This window comes from Schistocerca americana, chromosome 4 (assembly GCF_021461395.2).
Source record: "Schistocerca americana isolate TAMUIC-IGC-003095 chromosome 4, iqSchAmer2.1, whole genome shotgun sequence".
In the NCBI taxonomy this organism is placed as follows: Eukaryota; Metazoa; Arthropoda; class Insecta; order Orthoptera; family Acrididae; genus Schistocerca; species Schistocerca americana.
The window spans coordinates 468,548,519-468,571,546 of NC_060122.1; the positions used below are offsets into that span (position 1 = coordinate 468,548,519).

Genomic DNA, 23,028 nt, shown 5'->3' on the forward strand with positions numbered 1-23,028 from the left:
GTTGCAGTCTTTGTAGTTATCATATTAAGGTGGATTACATTGAAATACTGGATGACTTTATCACTAACCCTCCCACACAAAATCTCCTGTCTTTTGTAAACTTATTGTTAGTTTATTGCACAATGAGTTGAAAATTCTTGAGGCAAAGCTAAGGGGGTTTCCTGATTGGTTGCAGTTTTTATCCCCATCAGTTTTCTTTTCCTTTTCAGTGGATAGTAAAAGTTTTCTTGATTGCTAACTGCAATGTGTGTTGTAAATTGTGAGAATGTTATTAATAAGTATGACTAGAAATGGGAAAAGAATGATTGGAAGAGTTTTGCAAAACATTGCTATCATTTAATTTAACTGATGAAATGAGAAAATATAAAAATGCAGCAAATGAAGCAGGCCAAAGGGAATATAAATGTCTTAAAAACTGCTGAATAGCTAAGCCAGAATGACTAGAGGACACATGTAATGGTTTAGGAGCATATTTCACTAGGTGAAAGATAGATACCACCTACAGGAAAATTGAAGAGGCCTTTGGAGAGAAGAGGAGCACCTGTATGAATATCAAGGGTTCAGATGGAAATTCATACCAAGCAAAGAAGGGAAAGCTGAAAGGTGGAAAGAGAGTGTACGGTCTGTGCATGGGAGATGAATTTGAAGGCAGTGTTATACAAAGCGAAGAGACTGCAGATGACAGTGAGATAGCAGATACTATGAGGAATATGAGAAAGCACTGAAAGACCAAAGTCAAAACAAAGCCCCTAGAGTAGATGACATTCCATCAGATAGCCCTGGGAGAGCCATCCATGACAAAACTGTTCCATCTGCTATGAAAGATGTAAGATGTAAGAGATAGGCAAAGTATCCTCAGACTTCAAGAAGAATATAATAATTCCAATTCCAAAGAAAGCAGATGCTGTCAGGAGTGAATATTACTGAATTGTCAGTTTAACAAGTCATGCTTGCAAAATAATACCACAAATTCCTTACAGAAGAGTGGAAGAATTGGTAGAAGCCAACCTCGGGGAAGATCAGTGTGGATTCTGGAGAAATGTAGAAACATACAGGGCAATACTGACCCAATGACTTAGCTTAGCAGATAGGTTAAGGGAAGGTAAATCTACATTTATAGCATTCTTAGACTTACAGAAAGCTTTTTGACTATGTTGACTGGAATATACTCTTTAAAATTCTGAAGGTAGCAGGGATGAAAACAGCAAGCCAAAGGCTGTTTACCACTTGTACAGAAATGAACAGCAGTCATAAGAGTTGTGAGCCATTAAAGGAAAGCAGTAGCTGAGAAAGTAGACAGGGTTGTAGCGTATCCACAACGTTATTCAATCTGTACATTGAGCAAATGTAAAGGAAAACAAAGAAAAATTTGTAGTAGGAATTAAAGTTGTGACGCTATAGAAGGATGCTGAAGATTAGATTGGTAGATTGTGTAAATAATGAGGAGGTACTGGATAGAATTGGGGAGACAAGAAATTTGTGGTACAGCTTGACTAAAATAAGGGATCAGTTGATAGGACACATTCTGAAACATTAAGGAATAACCAAGTTAGTATTGGTAGGAAGTGCAGGGGGGGGGATAAAAATCATAGAGGGAGACCAAGAGATGAATACAGTAAGCAGATTCAGGAAGATGTAGGTTGCAGTAGTTATTCAGAGATGAAGAGGCTTGCACAGGATAGAGTGGCATGAAGAACTGGATCAAACCAGTCTTCAAACTGAAGACCACAAGAAAAATAATAACATGTTATCATCATGAAATATAATTGAGATATAAAGGTTGAGGGATTGCTGTAATGTTTAAGAGTTGTTAAAACTGATATAGCAAGTCTGAGACCTTGGAATTCATCTTTGAGCAGATCTACAAAGTTTTCTTTAATTGTAAGACACATCTGTTTATCTCTTGTGCTTTTGATTCATCAAATAATAGTTACATATTTCAGATTTGTTAGTATTAAGGCAACTGAGACAGGTGTTTTCATTTGTGTTAACAGATATTCACAGCAGTCAGACCACAAAATCACTGGCAAGTGATGGACAATATTTATACTTATATACGTCAAAAGGTCTTTTCAAGATAGGCTCTGGTTATGGTGGAACTGTAAAGGCTAACATATACATCCACAAATCAGATTTCTTTATTGATGAAAAAGGATGGCTAGGATTTGCTTATGTGAGTATTTATTTTGTAACTTTATTTGTCATTGTTTTGGCTTCTTATTATAGTGTAAATTGATACTGTATGTGTTTACTTCATAGGGAATGCTGTACTTCAAATTTGTTGGGAAAAAAGGCTGTGAGTTACTGCTTATGGACAGAGAATCATTGAAAGTCATGGATATTGTTTCCCTGGAAGGGAAAGATTGTGGTTCTTGCGTAATGTTTTCTGATGGAGAAAATCTTGGAATGATTACAGCAGCAAAAGATGTACGATATTTATCATCACTTTTTCCAAAAATTTTGCTATATTTATCATCTTCAATTGAGTAAGAATTAATGAGAACTCTAGTTACTATACATCTGCACTTCATGTATATGTTTCAGGATGGTTTTGTTGTTCGTACAATAAATCCTACCAGTTCACCCGTTGTGTCAGTCAATGAACTTCCCCTTAAGTTAGCAAGAAAATGTGTTGATGTTTTTGGATATGCTACATTTGATGAAGAAACCATGATACACACTGTACAGATTGGCTATGATGAAGAAATAGCCGTGATTGCTGCAGGGAAGGATTTTGGTTTAATAAGAACTAACTCAGGAAAGGTAAGGCAATAAATTCTCTATATCCTGGAATGGAACTGTGATTTAAATTAATAATTTATTTGAGTAGAATTTGCAACAATTACTTTTTTTGAAGTTTTGATATAATTTATTTTCTGTACCGTTAACTAGTTTTCAGGCCACTGCAAGCTCATCATCAGATACTATTCCTGTATCACTTCCATGTGATGATGATCCTGTAGCAGCTTAAAATCTAGTTAATGGTAAAAAAAAGTTGTATCAAAACTTCAGAAAAGCAAATGATTGCATATTCTGCCAAAAGAAATTCCCAATGCAAAGCAGATAAATTTCCAAAAATGTACTAAAAGGAATTTCTTTGCATTTTAATTAAATAGTGACAGTAAAAATGCTACAGAACAAAATATGTCTGAGAAACACATTTTTGTGTTTATATTGGTGTAGTTAGTAACATACAGTGCTTCACTGCTTTCCCCCTGTTTTCAGGTCTTTTATTGTGGCAAATCAGCAAGTCTAGGAATCAAACAAGGAGGCCTCAGAAATGGCAAATGGGCTGAACTACCAATCACTAAGTCTCCTAAAATAACCCACTTTGCTGTTGGTCATGAAGGTCTTCATGCAGTACTGATCTCTGAAGATGGATCTGTGTTTTTTGTCGGAACAGCAAGAAGAGGAGAAGATGGCGATCAGAGTAAGATATTCTTCATCATGTGTACATGTACATGAAACAAAGTTTCAAAAATAAAATGTGTCTTAAGGAAACTATGGTAGTTTTTATGATAATTTATAAAATAAATAACTGCAGAAGTGACATGATGTACAGGGTATTAAAGGAGGAACAATAAATATTTTAGGTGCTCTTAGACTTTTTCAAGTAAAACATTCCACACAACAAGTGTCCAGTTTTTATTTGTTTCAGAGGTTTGTTTAAAAAGTGACTGAAACAAATATTCATAGAAGGTGATAAGCAACCTCCGATTATTAAGTTTGAAGTTGAATATCATAAATCCCACCTCCAACTTCAATGCCCTTTTGAATTCACTTGGCAACCACAAGTGTAGCTCTTCTGAGGTCACCTTTTTTATTGGGGCGCACTATTCATAATCTGATTGATCAATCCATCTCTTGTGTTTACTTTTATATTTCTAGCTCTCACCTGTCAACCATCACCACTGACAAAAAATCTAAAGGGGGAGGGTGTAAGGATCTTGATGGCCAATGAATGTGATAATTTCTGCTGGTCTGTCTTCTGATAGGAATGTTGGGTTTAAATGATGTCTCATTAGAATTTGATGACTACAATGTGATGACTAGAATATGTGGGGCCCCATCTTGATGGAATAACATATTCACCCTTGTAGGCAAAGGAACCGATTCTGATAATTCTGGAAGCTCATTCTCAAGAAAGTACAGATAACTAGGTCCTGTAAGAAGATGCAGTAATGCAAGAGGTTCCATCAGCTTATTGTCTATCATCCTACACCTCACATTTACAGAGAAACGTTCTTGAAAAGGTGTCTCCACAGAGGCTTGTGGGTTTTTGTTGCACCACCAGTGTGATTTATGAGTGTTATAGATACTGTCATGTGTGAAAGCGGCTTCATCAGTAAACAGTACTAATGGACTAGTTGCTAAAATGCAATGAGCCAGAGATAAAATTCCAGTCATCTACAGTCATCTCCTTGTTGAATGTCATGATTAATACCCCAGGCACATTCAGTAATCTGTGGTGGCCTGCAATGTTTGCATGCCTCTGAGATCTCGGGGTCCCCAGATGTCTGTACAAGAGCTTTGTTGATTATTGTAGCGTATGTAGTGTCCAGTAGCTAGAGGAGCTGAGCAAGGTATTCAAAAAGATAGCCAAGGTCTCTCCACGAGGCTGTGTAAGTGGTCTATTGATCAGAGATCTTAGTATTGGCCTCCCTATTACATCTGCTAAACAGGGAAGATATTGTTGAAGGTGCCGCTACGTATGCAGATGAGATTCTAGTAGTTGTGTCTGCAGACTTCAGGGCGAGACTTGAGGGAATGTTGAATGATGTGCTTATTCAGATGCAGCTGTGGTGCATGGGCAACACACACACACACACACACACACACACACACACACACATATTTGAAGGGAAGAGTTCCTCCTGCTAGAAATACCTTCCTCAGGCTTGATGGAATCCCTATAAATTACAACACTGTTTCCAGATAGCTAGGAATTCCTGTATACAAGAAAAGGAGCTTTCTAGAACATGTAAAATCCTTTACTCAGAAAGTGGCTAAAATCATCCATAAGGCTGCGCATGCTGGCACTCCCAACTATAAATTATTGTTGCATTTGATGCGGTTGTATCATAAAGCTATGCTATTGTGGGCTTTGCTGTGAGCATCTGGGTACATCAGCTTCAACTACAGAAACAATACTGTGATGAAATCAGCAGAGTGTACTTCTTAGGCTCACTGTCACCTTTTGCAGCACATCTGTTGTGGGTTTACTGGTGATTCTTAGTATATGTCGTATGGGTATGATGGTGTGTTACAGGTCAGCATTGTATTGGTTGGGATGTGAACAATATGATTATGTGTATGATGTCATAGGAGCTCATATTATTGATGAAAGTCACTAATGAGCCTGGAAATTAAGTAAACAGAAATCTGATTGGGACACTAGAAGTGCTGCAAAGTGGGTATGCCAAGCATTAGGAACTGGCTCAGACTGCATTGCATCAGCCCTATTAGACATATGGTGCACTGATTAAAATGTCATGGTCCACATTCCAAACATCTGTATTGATTGGGATGTAGTAACACATCAATCTGAGAGGAAAGTCCTGCTGATGACGACATTGCCTCATTCCCAGGTAGAGAGAGAACACAGAATGCAGACAGTTAGAGTACATTCTGCAAACAGTTGTAAGTGACTGGAAACTATGGGCTACAGTTAATGAATGCACATTGCGTACCTATTAAATTGGTGCATTAGTTCATAGCATTTTTGTTTTGCATGTTGTTATTCCAATTGCTATAGGTTTTTATCTACAAATTACTTCCCTGAAGTGCAACCATCACTGCTGACATTTATTGTCAACAACTGAAACATCTTGCAGACACAGTCCAAGAACAACAACCAGGAAGACTGCATGAAGTGATTCTCCTCCATGATAAGGCCCACCTAAATTCTGGTAGATTGACAAAAAACTCTATACAGGAGTTGGGTTGGGAAGTCATTCCACACCCACCTTCTTCACCTGATCCTGCACCCTCAGATTTTCACCTTTACTGCTCTCTGTTGAACAATCTTCAAGGAATTTCCTTTCCAAAAGAAAATGTCCTCTGAACATGGCTTGACAAGTTCTTCATCTCTAAACCATGTGACTTCTATAGTCGCAGAATCAAAAAGTTATCCCAGCATTGCCAGATGGTTGTAAGTAGTGAAGGAGACTATATTATTTATGACTAAAGTCTCTGTTATGTGTATCTCTTGTGTTTATTGAACTTATGGAAAAATGCTACGAACTTATGCACCAACCAAATATATATACTCACTCTTTATTATTATTATTATTTGTGCCAATCATTCTCCACAATGTCCGCCCCCGGTAGCTGAGTGGTCAGCACAACAGAATGTCAATCCCAAGGGCCCGGGTTCGATTCCCGGCAGCGTCAGAGATTTTCTCCACTCAGGGACTGGATGTTGTGTTGTCCTAATCATCATCAATTCATCCCCATCGAAGCGCAAGTAGCTGAAGTGGCGTCAAATCGAAAGTTTTGCACCCGGCGAACGGTCTACCCTATGGGAGGCCCTAGTCACACAACACGACATGACATGACATTCTCCACAATGCAGGAAACAAGATTTGTAGTCTGTTGATGTTTGGATATTCAGAGCATCCACTTAATCTTATAGCCAGAAAGTTGAGCATTTACTTTATATTGGTTTGGTGCATAAGTTCATAGCCTAATTTTTAGTTAATTGGCAAATCTCAAGTTCTTCTGAGGCTGCCTGTAACAAATTTAGTAATGCAAGCTGGAAGTTATTTACTTATAACTTGAATAATTTTTAATATTCTGTTTTATTTCTACATTAATATTAACAATAGTTGTTGTTAACATAATTTATAACTGTGTAATAATATAAAACATTTCATGTCACCATCACTGTGAATAAAAATGATTGAAGCAGTTCATATGTAACATCTGCCACATTCTTGTGTGTGCAATGCCAATTCATGTAGAAACTCTGCATGTGCTTGTTAGAAGACTACATTTTACCAACTGAATAATGCCTTTTACTTCATCCACACTGTTCATTTGTGCACTCAGGTGAGATATGTCTTTGAATACTGCAAAAGTCTTACACAATTTAGTGAAAACATGAGCAAACACTGTGGACTCTGATTCTCTGCAGTTAGGAAATCATCTACTTTTTCTCTACAAGCAACAGCAGCATTTCCATTACAAAACCCGTACACAGGTATTCAGCATTTGCAAATATGTGTGGCATGCTTAAATGATACAGTGAAATTGGCCAACAAATCACAACCACAGTTTAAAATTTTAATTACATGTACTAAAGCATAACTTCACAACTTGAAGTTTGAAACAAAAATGTGAGTCAACAAATAAACCCATAGCAACTGAAGAATAATACACAAAATGAAAACTTACCTCTATAACCAGATGAATCACTGTAACTGATAAAAATTCAATCACATAACATGGAATTTTTTAATCTGTACCACCAACTTCTACAATCCAGGGTGATTCAAGAAGGAAGAACTCATTTCAGTTGTTTATTACAGATAAACCATGAAAGATAGAAACACATTGTGCATGTCAGTGGATAGAGAAAGGCCCAAAGTTTATGTGCACACAAACACTATACTGTACAGTCAACGTGAGCACCATGTGTTGCTCAAGAAACATCGAAATGGTAGTCCATTTCATGCCACCCACAAATCAACAGGTTTCTGTTTATTGAATCAACAGCCCCAACAATTCAATTTCTCTCCTCTTGAAGAGTAACTGTCATAAGCAGGCAAAAACTGTGTTTTATATTCCCCCACAGAAAACACTCACAAGGTGCGAGGTCTGGCGACATGGGAGGCCAAAAGCAATGAACAAGATCTTGTTGTCAAGCCAACCTCTGCACCTCAAGGTGAAAGGGGGGAGGGGGAGGGGGGGCATTATGGATAAAAATAAAATTATTGTCATCTTTGTGAAGTTGAGGAAACAACCAATTTTTCAGCATGTCCAGATATTACATTCCTGTTGCAATTTCCTCCACAAAAAGAAAGGTACATAAACTTTGTAAACATAAACAGAAGAAAGCACATTCAGTTTCAGGAAGTCTCTTTCACGTTTGATGATGATGCCAGGATTTTGTGGCCTCCAAATTCTTCCATTATGGTGGTTTGCTTTATCCGATAGATGAAACATCAATTCATCTGAAAAGATGAGTCATTCAGAAAAAGTTTCATCTCGCATCACCTGGAGAATTGAAATCCAAAATTTGTACCTTCTCTTATGGTCACTGGGACACAGTTGCTGCAGTAAGTGCAACTTCTAAGTTATCATATGCAGGTGTTGTTTCAGAACTTGTCACACTATTGTTTGGGGAACCTGAAGTTCTTGGCTTCCCTGTCTTGTGGACTTCTGAGGGCACTTTGTGAACACATCTGGGATGTGCTTGACATTTTCATCAGTCATGTGTGGTCAACCAGTGCTCTTCCCTTAGCATATGCAACCAACATCCAAGAATTTCGTATGGCAGTCATAAATCTGCTTGTGCGGAGATAGATTCTTGCTGAATTTATGGTGGAATGCACATTGCTCTTGGACAATGGGTTGAACTTGCTTAAATTACAACACATAAAATGATTTCTTTTGTTCTGTATTCACTGTGTTGCTACAAACAAAAAGCAGTGCAACTGTGTCAAAACTTTGAACCTTCCTTTATCTAGTGACATGTGCAATGTGTTTCTGTCTTTTATAGTTTGTCTGTAACAAACGATTGAAATCTCTTCTTTCTTGGACAATGGATTGAACTTGCTTAAATTCCAACACATAAAACAATTTATTTTGTTCTGTAATCACTGTGTTGCTACAAACAAAAAACAGCGCAACTGTGTCAAAACTTTGAACCTTCCTCTATCTAGTGACGTGCACAATATGTCTCTGTCTTTTATAGTTTGTCTGTAACAAACAATTGAAATCGCTTCTTAGTTTTTGAATCATCTGGTATATACTGTCCCTCTTGAAACACTCATATAACTATTTCTCAAACTATGGTGTAATTCTGTGAAATAGAAGTGACACCAATACAAAAATTGCTGATGTTACAAGATATATTTCATTTATAAAATATGAATATATGTTTCAGATTGGAACATACAGCATTTTGAACTTTATAACTTTTGTAGGAATCTGTATTATCTGCCTGATGGTCATGTGTGACATGCCTCAGAATTATGGTGTTGGGTGGTTTTATTGACACTCATTTTTATTTTTTAGAATAAACATTATACTTCCCTTTTGGTGATCAGATAACTACTCATTTTATATTTAATTTTAGGTAAAGCCCGTAGGCAGCCAAAACCTGTAAAGCCAAAGAAAATGGTTAAAGTTGAGGGCCAAGTTATTGTACATGCTGCATGTAATAATGGCACCACAGCTCTTGTTACAAGGGAAGGGGAACTGCTTATGTTCGGCAAAGATACAGCTCACTGTGATCCTGCTACAGGTATGTGACAAATTATGTTTTCACTTTCTTATGTGAATGGATTATGCCATCTTCTTGTAAGGTATCTGTATGATGATAGTCAACCATGGTCTGCATTAATTTTGCTGCAACAATCAGAAACAGTTATCAAGTTTTGCTAGCAACATCTTTTGTAGAATATCAGAATATATGGGGTGCCCATAAAGCCCTGCTATCATTTAAAAAAAAGTATGACTTGGAAACTATTACAGACAGAGCATCATGGTTTGTCGTAAAACATATAACAGCTGTTGAAGTTTTTCCCTGTTAAAACAGAATTTCAGTATGTGTCCTACTCGTTGCTCATAGAATATCACAGCAATATTTGAGTTCTGTCCATGTATGGGTCAGCATTGCACCATCAAGAGTTCTGATTTCTTCATTGATTCATTCAAGTTAGCAATATCAGTGACTGGTGTTGTTTACACACAATCCTTGATGTAACCCCACAAAAAGAAGTGCATGGTGGTGCATCATTATGCTGGAAGATGATGGATGGCTGCAGCTCTTCAATCTGTGATAGCAGAAACCTTCCCTACATGGTTTTCTCTGTGAAGAAAAATGGGCTTGTCACTCTGTAGCACATTAGACCATGCCAAACATTAAACTTCGGGCTACCACAGCCGAATTCTTTGTGCAGAATGGGTTTTTAGAACCCCAAATACTAATGTTGTAGCAATTCACAGAAATGTGGAACATTGTTTCATCTGAAATCAGGCACTATTTCTTGTAGTCATTGCCTGCACCTATGGGGACCAGTGTAAAACATGTGAATGCTTACTATAGAGGACAATCATTTGGCTGCAATGCTTGGACCACTTGCACTTTGTATGAAAAAAGCATAATTGCTTATGTAAAACTTTATGGACAATTGATCTTACTTCCTGCAATTCACATGATACATGACAAACATGACGAATTGACTTCTGTGGGATGCATTGAAATGCAACTTGCGCTCTTTCAACAAATGCTTGAGACAGACGGGGACGTCAGCTTTGAGAAAAGTCTTTGACACAGCATGTCTCTTTAAAGTTTTTGAAGTACCTCATTATGCTTGTTTTGCTGGTGGTGCTCTCCTGTACTGGTGTCAATAATTCCACTGTTCCATTGTCACAGATTTGAATTGTACATATGAGATGATACACTGTCCCTTCTTATGGTCTGTCATCATTAGATGCATTCCAAGTCAAATAATCCATTAAGAACAAATGAAAAATATTGTACCTCTAATAGTTTCCAAGATATGATATAATTGCATAGATAAAAAACCATCTCACCAAGAAGCAACAGGAGAAAACACAAAAAAAATGGAAATTGCAAGCTCTGAGAGCCAGTGGATCTTCCTCTTCTCAGAAGGACTTACTGACCCATAAGTCTCACCTAATGTGAGGTTCTGATCAACTTTTCCACAACTTTCCCCGTTTCCTAAGTCTGCCAGTCTTTTCCATCATCCCTCTTCCTTTCCCTTGAGCCCCTCTGCCAGAAGAAGGAGTCACTGGCCACAAAAGCTTGCGCATTTCCATATCTTTTATATGTGTTTTCTCTTGCTGCCACTTGGTGAGTAGTTTTTTATCAATCAGATTATATTTTCAAATAATGCGGTAGCCACCAGACAGATTGCGGGAGGCGCACATCGGCATGGCGCGTCACGGACAGTAGTTGCCGCAAGTAGAGTCCCGTCCACCAGAGGGCAGGCGAGAATTCGGACGCGACCTCTGCCGGCGTAACAACAACAACAACTCAGGCAGCACGGGCCGTGCCCAGTCAGTTAACATCAGGCCTGCCTAGGACACAGTCCCAGTCTATGCTAAGTGAAGTGCTACGTAAACGTGAACAGTGTTACTACAAATAATGACTAGTTTATCAAGTTATGACATTTTGAAGTGATACTGGGAGATTATGGACACCCATAATTGTTTAAATAAAAAGCTAAAAATGAAAGCTGCAAATCATATTCAGACAGTAAAAAGGGGCACTTGGTAGATATAGATTTATGTCAAATCTAACGGGAATATGAAACATTTGATGACAAATCTTGAAGACTCACACTTCTGAATTTGAAGGGGAGAGTAATGTTCATGTTGTTAGTAGGGAAAACATGGAAAGACAAAGTGGATGAGCATATTTTATTGAGAATTAGTACATACAGCAGGAGAAAGCAAGAGTTTTTTACTTCTGTACCTCCTATGTCCATCTTGTCATTTTGTACTTGCTGTTAATACTATCATTTTACTATTTCTTTCCCAGCTACCCATTTTACCTTGCTGAATTCATCATGTGTCTTTAGAGTCAGAAGCTCATTATAATTTGTTTCCACTTGTATTATTGTTGCTGTTTTTTTTTCAACTTTTGCTCATTTTTTGTAATTTATTGGAAGGCTATTTCTTTGTGTGAATATCATTCGTATGAGAGTTACTGTCAGTTCTAAATGTTGATGTTTTCATTTGAATGTGGTATGGTTTTACAGATTAATCAATTAGATAAAAAAACCTACTCACTGAAGAGAAGACACATATAAAAAAGTTAAGGAAATGTGCAAGCTTTTGGAGCCAATGGCTTTTTCTTCTGGTAGAAGGGGAGGGAAGAGGGATGAAGGAAATGGACTAAACCTCACCAGTCTGGTTACAAAATAAACATTTTGCAATTTTTTCAGTCTGTTTGTTACTAGTGACAGATGCTGCTTATATTATTTGAGTGGACTTGCACCATAGGGTTGAGAACTTGAGGTCCCTCCCAAATGTGTCACCTGTGCACTACACATCTAAGGCTGATGCTGAAATAGATGACTACCTTTAGAGTGCACAAAGATTTTTTTAACTTAGGCAATTCTCTGTGTAATCCAGATATTGGTAACTACAGAAGACGCAGAAGTATTAAGAGTATTCACAACAAAGTCCCAGAGTTTGAAGTGTCTGAAGCAGTGGATCCCATATGATACCAGTAACAGAAAGCTGAATAAAATACAAGGTTGATGGCACTGATATTTTTGGGGTAAATATAACTGCATGTCAAAAGGATAAACTAATAGGAAATGGATGTGGCATATTTGGCTCAGTAAACAAGAAACTCAAATCAACTGAGATAGACTATGAGGCTGCATGTGACTTGGTTTGGGTAGGACTAAGTGTCAAGGTTGGACATAAGCTTATAATTGGGTCATACTGTTGACTACCAGAAACTTACGAGGAAGTCTAGTTTGGTAGTATGCTTGTTCCTCAGTCCTGCTGTCATTACCAGAAGACACTTTAATCATCCAACAATATAATGGTGTAAGTACAGCTTTGTAAGTTGTGGACATGACAAGATATCACGCAGTACAAAACTAAATACTTTCTCTGAAATGTACTTATAAAAGACAGTTTGGAATCCCAGTCATGATGGGAAACACTGGACTCGCATTCGGGAGGATGACAGTTCAATCCCACGTGCAGCCATCCTGATTTGGGTTTTCCGTGATTTCCCTAAATCGCTCCAGACAAATGCCGGGATGGTTCCTTTGAAAGGGCATGCCGACTTTCTTCCCTGCCCTTCCCTAATCTGCTGAGACCAATGACCTCGCTGTCTGGTCTCCTCCCTCAAAACAACCCAACTCATGATGGAAATGTATTACATCTAAAGCCAACAAATAGACTGACATCTCTGAAGGTGTCCATATTGAAACTAGTATCAAAGACCATGAGGATGTTGTAGTGGCATGATTACTATGGTATAAAGGGTGACTAAAACTAGTGGAAAAATATATGCGTTTAGTCAACTGTGTAAAGAGGCAAAGCTTTCTGCACTACTTTCAGAGTTACTATCATTTTACATTTGCTTCTTTGTAGTTCGTAACCTGTGAAGTTATGCAGTACTAAATTATTTTTTTATGAACTTGTGCACTCATAGACTTTTAGCAAATAAAGTTAATCAAAATCCGTTTTATTGTGCTTTTATTAAGAACAATAACACTGGACTCAGAACCAATGGTGTAGTTTACAATTGCTTTCCAAAAGGCAATGTGCTTCAGTGTAAATGGCTGTATTGTTGTAAACTAGAAGACAAAATTAATTTGTTTGTATTGATCTTTGGTGTTCAGCCAGGTGCAGATGTTTATGTAACAAGATATTTCAACAGCATACCTTACCAACATCTTCAGGAGATACTTGTACAATGAATTTGTTCACTACATATGCAGCTACCCAGGTAACTGACTGTGTGTGTGGGGTGCACACAAGGTTTTTTTTAGATTAGGTGATTCTTCATCCAGTCCAGATAAAGACAGCTGCAGGAAACCCGAAAGTATTAGTATAAGATCCAATGAAATGCCCCCCAGAGGTGAGAGTATTAAAATCCTAATAGTTGAGTGCTGAAGCATTCCCCAATAAAGCGCCAGAGTTTGAAACACACCTGAAAAGCTATGAGGCTGACATAATACTAGCTACAGCAAGATGGTTAAAAAATGAAGTTGATAACAGTGAGATTTCTGGGGAAAATTTAAGTGTTTATCAAAAAGATAGTCTAATGGGAAATGAAGGTGGTGTATTTCTCACAGTAGACAAGATCCACTGCGATATAAATTGGAGGAGCATGTGAGATTGTTTCGGCAAGACTAAGTGTCAGGAGTGGGCACAAAATTGTGATTGGATCCTTCTATCGACCTCCAGTTCTCCTCCTATCTATCTATATCCAGATCCCGCTCTGCTATTGCCGGGTCTGGGTGCTGACAAGTTCTTCCATAATTTTGGGGAGTCTCTGCCCATGCATCCTCTTAACATGCCTGTAGCATCTTAATCTCTCTCTCTCTCTCTCTCTCTCTCTTTTCTCTCTCATACTTTGTTATTTAAGGTCCTTTCTAATATCTACATTCCTTACTCTGTCCATTCTTGTTTTTCCCTTAACTGCTCTGAGAAATTTCATTTTCCGTGCTTGCAGTCTGCTCCAGTCCCTTTCTGTCATTGTTCATGTTTCTCCTCCAAAGGTGACAATAGGGAAGTAATAACTCTTATACATAAGAAGTTTTGCTTTTTCTGAAACTTGCTTATTCCAAATTAGGTGTTTTATTGTTTGGTAGAAATTGCCTCCCTTCTGTAACCTCCTATTAATTTCGTTGGTTATTCTTCCATCACCAGATATTTCACTCCCTAAATAAGTGAAACTGTCTGCCACTTTGAGGTGTTCTCCATTCAAAGTGATATTTCCGTTGATCCCTTTGTCTCTTCCAAATACCTTTACTTCACTCTTATCTTTATTTACTTTTAATCCATATCTTTTCATTATTTCCTTCCATGCATCAAGTTGTAACTCTACATCTACTTCTTTATCACCCCATATTACCATATCATCTGCAAACATCTCCTTTTTGTCTTTTTCTTTTACTATAATTTTAACTGCCCTATTCATTCCCTCCATCACAACATTAGAAAGTACAGGAGATAGAATACTTCCTTGTTTAAGTCCTTTTCTTATTTCGAAATATTCAGAGTTCCCCAGTGGTGTTCTAATTCTACAGTTGTGTCCTCTGTACATTGTCTTTATTACATTAATGTATCCCTCTTCTATATTTATCTTCTTCATTACTTCCCAGAGTCTTTCCCTGTTAACTGAGTCATATGCCTTTTCTATGTCTATAAAAACCATTATCACCCTTTTGTTATACTCCCAACTTTTTTTCCATCAGTTGACAGATAGAAAATATCAGATCGATCATTCGTCCTGTCTTAAACCCATGCTGTTCGTCACTGAGCTCCTTTTCTATCTTTTCACTTAATCGATTTAGTAAAATTCTTTAAAAAATCTTGGCTGTATGACCCATAAGGGTTATTCCTCTGTAGTTTTTACAAAGAATTTTTTTGTTTGTTTGCTTTTTTTGAAGATTAGAACAATGTCTCCTCTTCTCCAATCGTCAGGCATTGTACTACTTCTCCACACACTTGATAGTACTCTATACAGCCACTGCATTCCCACGAGACCTGCTGCTCTTATCATGTCCTCTGATACTTCATCAAGTGCTGGGGCTTTCCTCCCATTCATCTTCTTCACAGCTATCTCCATTTCTTCCCATGTAATTTATCCTAATTCTGCTTCCCAACTTCTCTCAATTTCTCCATTATTTGTTGTGTCCTCGTGTACCTGCTCCTCAGCGTTTAACAGTTTCTTAAAATGTTCTTTCCAGAGATCTTTTATATTACCTGAATCTTCAATTACAGTCCCATCCTCTGTTTCCATCTTTACTGGCACTTCAGAAGCAGAAGAAGGAATACAAACTTCTCGAAAATGAGATTGACAGGAAGTGCAAACGTGCAGGGATAGCTAGAGGACAAATGTAAGAATGTAGAGGCTTATCTCACTAGAGGTAAGATAGATACTGCCTACAGAAAAATTAAAGAGATGTTTGGAGAAAAGAGAACCACTTGTATGAATATCAAGAGCTCAGATGGAAACCCAGTTCTAAGCAATGAAGGGAAAGCAGAAAGGTGGAAGGAGTGTATAGAAGGTCTCTACAAGAGTGATGTACTTGAAGACAATATTATGGAAATGGAAGAGGATGTAGATGTAGATGAAGATGAAATGGGAGATATGATACTGTGTGAAGAGCCTGACAGAGCACTGAAAGACCCAAGTCAAAACAAGGCTCTGGGAGTAGACAACATTCAATAGATTAGATTAGATTAGATTTACTTTCATTCCAATTGATCCGTAGTGAGGAGGTCCTCCTGGATGTGGAACACGTCAGAAAAACAACAATACATGACAAATATTTACAACTAAAACAAATAAACTAATGTACCATTCCACAGGTCCCAAGTGGAATGATCGTCATTTTTAATGAACACTAAGAGTCATTTTACAAATACTAATGCACTGAATTTAAAATAAAAAACGTTTTTTATTTATTTATAAGGTAATAAACATGTAATACAACTACTGTAATACTTATTTACAATGAACACATTACTGCACTGAAATGGTGCAGAAGTTAGATTATACTTACACACACACACACACACACACACACACACACACACACACACACACACACACAAATTTTCAGTGAACACATTACTGCACTGAAATTGTGCAGAAGTTATGTTGTACTTATATACAAATCAGTTGGTTTTACTAAGAAATTCATCAATGGAGTAGAAGGAGTTGGCCACCAATAAATCCTTTAGGCTTCTCTTAAACTGAATTTCATTGGTTGTTAAGCTTTTTATGGCTGCTGGCAAGTTATTGAAAATGTGTGTTCCTGAATAATGCACACCTTTTTGTACAAGACTAAGTGACTTTAAATTCTTGTGAAGATTATTCTTATTTCTCGTATTGATTCCATGAATTGAGCTGTTGGTTTGAAAAAGTGATATATTTTTAATGACAAATTTCATTAAGGAATAAATATACTGGGAAGCTGTAGTTAGTATCCCTAGTTCCCTAAACAGGCTTCTGCAGGATGTTCTTGAGTTCACACCACATATAATTCTTACTGCACGTTTTTGTGCCCGGAAAACTTTAGCTTGGCTTGATGAATTACCCCAAAAAATAATCCCATATGACATTATGGAATGAAAGTAAGCATAGTATGCCAGCTTTTTCATTTTTATATCCCCTATGTCTGACAAAATTCGCATTGCAAACAGAGATTTGTTAAGACGCTTCAGCAGTTCTGTGGTGTGCTCCTCCCAATTGAATTTATTATCAAGCTGTAATCCCAAGAATTTAACACTGTCCACTTCTTCTATCTTCTTGTCATCATATGTTAGACATATGCTCTTGGGACACCCCTTACAAGTTCTGAACTGCATGTAGTGTGTTTTTTCAAAGTTTAGTGACAAAGAATTGGCTAGGAACCAGTGATTAATGTCCACAAATATTTTATTGGCTGATCTTTCTAAGACTACACTTGATTTGCTATTTATTGCAATGTTTGTATCATCGGCAAACAAAACAAACTTGGCATCTGGTAATGTTACTGATGAAAGGTCATTGATATACACAAGAAAAAGTAAGGGCCCCAAAATGGAACCTTGTGGGACCCCACATGTAATTAGTTCCCAGTTGGATGATGCCTGATAGACATGTATCAAGCTCTTTCCTAATAACACCCTTTGTTTCCTGCCAGAGATATAAGATTTGAACCATTTTGCAGCATTTCCTGCTACACTATAATATTCTAGTTTACTTAAAAGGATATTGTGATTTACACAGTCAAATGCCTTTGACAGATCACAAAATATACCAGTTGCCTGCAATTTTTTGTCTAATGAATTAAGCACATTTTCACTGTAAGTGAAGATAGCCTTCTCAATATCAGAACCTTTTAGAAATCCAAACTGTGACTTTGACAGTATGTTATTTGAGATAAGATGGTTATAAAGACGACAGTACATTACTTTTTCGAAAATTTTTGAGAATGCTGGTAACAGTGAAATTGGACGGAAATTTGATGCTATTTCTTTATCTCCCTTCTTAAACAGTGGCTTAACTTCAGCATATTTCAGCCATTCAGGAAATATTCCACTGATAAACGACTGGTTACACAGATAGCTTAATATGTTACTTAGCTCAGAATCACATTCTTTAATTAACTTTGTTGATATTTCATCATACCCACTAGATGTTTTTGATTTTAAAGATTTTATGATGGACATTATTTCTGTTGGGGTAGTGAGGGTCAAATTCATATTATGGAAATTACTTGAAATGTCTGGTCTAAGGTAATCCATAGCAGCATCTACCGAACCTGACAACCCCATCTTTTCAGTAACAGTTATAAAATGTTTGTTAAAAAGTTCTGCAACACTATACACATCTGTCACCAATGTATCATTTACTCTTAATGCTATTTGTTCCTCTTCATGTCTGGTCCTACCGGTCTCCTCCTTCACTATATCCCATATTGTCTTTATTTTGTTATCTGATATGACTATCTTTTCCTTGTAATATATTTGCTTTGACATCCATATTACAGTCTTTAATATTTTGCAGTATTTCTTATAATGTGCTACAGCATCAACATTGGAAATGTTTCGGATTGACAGATACAGTTTTCTTTTTGTTTTACAAGATACCCTTATTCCTCGAGTAATCCATGGCTTCTTTGTAGATTTTCCTCTAACCTTGGTAAGTTTTGGGGGAAAGCAGTGTTCAAATAAGGTAATCACTTTATTAGCAAAAATGTTATATTTTTCATTCATGCCATGAGCACTGTAAACATCAGTCCAGTGAATGTCTCTGAGGAGTGTCCTAAAATAATCAATTTTTGGCTTACTGATTACCCTCTTGAGCTCAGATTTAACAGATTTTATATCCTGTTCAGTATTAACATTTAACAGAAGGAACTGCATGTCATGGTCTGAGAGGCCATTGGCTATTGGTTTTGTAATATAATTTTGTTCATTGGACAGACCGCCTTGGGATCCATTAGAACTACTGACAGCCTTGGGAGAGCCAGTCCTGACAAAACTCTACCATCTGGTGAGCAAGACATATGAGACAGGCGAAATACTCTCAGATTTCAAGAAGAATATAATAATTCCAATCCCAAAGGAAGCAGGTGTTGACAGATGTGAAAATTACCGAACTATCAGTTTAATAAGCCACGGCTGCAAAATACTATCACGAATTCTTTACAGACGAATGGAAAAACTGGTAGAAGCTGACCTTGGGGAAGATCAGTTTGGATTCTGTAGAAATATTGGAACACCTGAGGCAATACTGACCCTATGACTTATCTTAGAATAAAGATTAAGGAAGAGCAAACCTACATTTCTAGCACTTGAAGACTTAAAGAAAGCTTTTGACAATGTTGATTGGAATACATTCTTTCAAATTCTGAAGGTGGCAGGGGTAAAATACAGGGAAGGAAAGGCTATTTACAATTTGTACAGAAACCAGGTGGCAGTTATAAGAGTCGAGGGGCATGGAAGGGAAGCAGTGGTTGGGAAGGGAGTGAGACAGGGTTGTAGCCTCTCCTCAGTGTTATACAGTCTGTATATTGAGCAAGCAGTAAAGGAAACAAAAGAAAAATTTGGAGTAGGTATTAAAGTCCATGGAGAAGAAATAAAAACGTTGAGGTTCGCCAATGACATTGTAATTATGTCAGAGACAGCAAAGGACTTGGAAAAGCAGTTGAACGGAATGGACAGTGTCTTGAAAGGAGGATATAAGATGAACATCAACAAAAGCAAAATGAGGATAATGGAATGTAGTCGAATTAAATCGGTGATGTTGAGGGAATTAGATTAGGAAATGAGACACTGAAAGTAGTAAAGGAGTTTTGCTGTTTGGGGAGCAAAATAACTGATGATGGTCGAAGTAGAGAGGATATAAAATGTAGACTGGCAATGGCAAGGAAAGCATTTCTGAAGAAGAGAAATTTGTTAACATCGAGTATAGATTTAAGAGTCAGGAAGTCGTTTCTGAAAGTATTTGTATGAAGTGTGAAATGGCAGTGAAACATGGACGATAAATAGTTTGGACAAGAAGACAATAGAAGCTTTTGAAATGTGGTACTACAGAAGAATGCTGAAGATTAGATGGGTACATCACATAACTAATGAGGAGGTATTGAATCAGGGAGAAGAGGAGTTTGTGGCACAACTTGACTAGAAGAAGGGCTTGGTTGGTAGGACATGTTCTGAGGCATCAAGGGATCATCAATTTAGTAGTGGAGGGCAGCGTGGAGGGTAAAAATCGTAGAGGGAGACCAAGAGATGAATACACTAAGCAGATTCAGAAGGATGTAGGTTGTAGTTGGTACTGGGAGATGAAGAAGCTTGCACAAGATAGAGTAGTGTGGAGAGCTGCATCAAACCAGTCTCAGGACTGAAGACCACAACAACAGCAGCAGAAGCCTTCCTTTTATTTTTCATCATTTTGTTGAACATTTTCTTATGCCTCTTCACGTCTTCTTCAAATTTTCCTCCTGATTAACTGAAAACTTTAGAGAAAACCTCAGTAAATGCCTTCTGTGAAAACTACCTAGAACATATGATTTGGAATCCCACTCTTAGATCTGTTGGCAATTGACATCTTTGAGGTTGTCCACATCAAAGAGGTATCAGTAACCATGAGACAGTTGTAGCAACAATGATTACCTAATTACAGAGAGTAATTCAACGAACTTCATAAAAAAGCAGTAGTTTCATATCTCAGTGAGGAACATTAAAGTTCTAACACAGAGTGGGAACATGTAGAGGAGCTGGGGCTGGAGTTTAAAAGAATAGATGACCATGTACTGGTGAAACAGTTAATAACAGGAGGGACCCTCCATTGTTTGCAGCCAGTAAAGAAACTTCTACAGAAGCAGAGACTACTGCGTAATAGGTATAAAACAATGCACAGGACTATAGTTAATGAAAGATGCTGGATGAAACGTGTTTGACTGTCAAGAGAGTGATTCATAAAGCCTTCAATGACTACTGTAGCAGAGTATTGTATGAAAAGGCTGTTAGTGGCTCCAAAGTTAGTGTCTAGTCACTTGCAGATGAGACAGGAAGTGAAATTGAAGGTAGTGAAGCAAAAGCAGAAGTGCATATCTCTGTTTTCAAATGTTTCTTCACAAAGGAAAACACAGGAGAATTGGCCCAATTTAATCATTGTACCACTGAAAAGATGAGTGAAGTGTCAGCGTCAGTAGTATTGAGAAACAGCTGAAATCATAAATATTGAACAAAGCTCCAGGGCCCATTGGAATCCCTATCAGATTTTATAGTGGATTCGCAGCTTAGTTAGCCCCTCTTTTAATGGAGTTGGAAGAAAGCACGGGTCTTATACATTTACCAGAAGGATGTTTGAAGTGATCCAGAAAATTGGAGTCCGATATCCTTGTCATTGATTTTTTGTAGTATCTTAAAATGTACTCGAGCTCCTCTATGGCAAGCAGCATGGATTCTGAAAAAATAGATGGTGTGAAATCCAACTCTCACTTTTCTTCCATAAGATACTGAAAACTTTACGTCAAGACAATCATGTAGATGCAGTATTTCATTATTTCTGAAAAGCATTTGACTCAGTATCACATACACTTATTTTTAAAAGTATGATCATATGGGATATCAAGCAAAATTTGTGGCTGGATTGAGGATTTTATGGTAGGAAGGGTTCAGCAAGGTATCTTGAATGGATAATCATCAGCAGATGTAGCAATAACTATGGGTGTGCCACAGGAATGTGTGTTGGGACCATTGCTGTTCACTTTGTATATTAATGACCTTTGGACAATGTTAATAATAGCCTCAGACTTTTTGCAGATAAAGCAGTTATCTATTAATGAAGTACTGTCTGAAAAAAGGTGCCCAAATATTCAGCCAGATCTTGGAAAGATTTCAAAGTAGTGCAAAGATTGGCAGTTCACTTTAAATGTTCAGAAATGTAAAATTGTGCATGTCACAAAACAAAAAAATCAAGTATCCTACTACTATAATGTCACTGAGCCACAGTTGAAATTGGTAAACTCATACAAATACCTGGGTGTAACTCTCAGTAGGAACATGAAATGGAACTATCACATAGGCTCAGTCATGGATAAAGCTGGTAGTAGACTTTGGTTTATTGATAGAATACTGGGAAAATGCAACTAGTCTACAAAGGAAATTGGTTGCAGATCACTCAAGCCATCCATCCTAGACTATTTCTCAAGTGTTTGGGCCCCGTACGAAGTAAGTCTAACAGGGGATATTGAACATATACAAAGAAGGACAGCACAAGTAGCTAAATGTTTGTTTGATCCATTGGAGAGTGTCACAGAGATGCTGAAGAAACTGAACTGGCAGACTCTTGAAGATAGGTGTAAACTATCCCAAGAAAGCCAACTTAAAAATTTTCAAGAATCTTCTTTAAGTGACAACTCTATACTACAACCCCCAATCTATTGCTCCCATAAGAATTGTGAAGACAAGATTAGGTTAATTGCACACATATAAGCATTTAAACAACCATCCATACAAGAAAGGAATGGGAAAAAACCGTAATAACTGGTACAATGGAACATACCATCTGCCATGCACTTCACAGTGGTTTGCAGAGTGCAGATGTCTATCCATCACACCATCTGCCTGCTTAGCTGACTGGTAATGTGCTTGCCTCCCATGCAGCAGGCCCGGGTTCGATTCCTGGCCAGGTTGGAGATTTTCTCCACTTGTGGACTGGGTGTTGTGTTGTCCTCATCATCATTTCATCATCATCACCAGCACACGAGTTGCCCAATGTGGCATCGACTGCAATAAGATTTGCACTCGGTGGCTGAACTTCCCTGGATGGGGCCTCCCGGCCAGCAATGCTATACAATAATTTCATTTTTTTCCATCGCACCTCCTTTATATTCTTATTGCTTTCCACCCCTTCCCTCACACACCAGCTGCATGCCATATTGGACTGAGTGGTGGGTAAGATGTGAGCGCAGAGTGCTGGTCTTGAGCCCCAGTCCCTCAGTCCTTCCTCTATCCCCGTCAGGTGCAGAAGTCACTCTCAGCTGACATTGTGACTTCAGTTGGCTGAGCACTGGGTCCCATCCCTTACTTAGAGTGAAGCCACTGTCTCTACACAGTTGTTGCCCATTTATATTT

At 37.8% G+C, this 23,028-nt stretch overlaps 1 protein-coding gene across 1 annotated transcript in view; it reads left to right on the forward strand.

The window, feature by feature from the left end:
• LOC124613548 (E3 ubiquitin-protein ligase MYCBP2-like) overlaps positions 1–23,028 on the forward strand; it is a 798,425-nt gene that overhangs the window by 84,725 nt on the left and 690,672 nt on the right. The window contains exons 6-10 of the mRNA XM_047142259.1: positions 1,995–2,173; positions 2,260–2,427; positions 2,545–2,763; positions 3,226–3,430; positions 9,302–9,469. Of these exons, the coding sequence (XP_046998215.1) occupies positions 1,995–2,173; positions 2,260–2,427; positions 2,545–2,763; positions 3,226–3,430; positions 9,302–9,469 (939 nt within the window). The remainder of the gene's footprint in view (positions 1–1,994; positions 2,174–2,259; positions 2,428–2,544; positions 2,764–3,225; positions 3,431–9,301; positions 9,470–23,028) is intronic.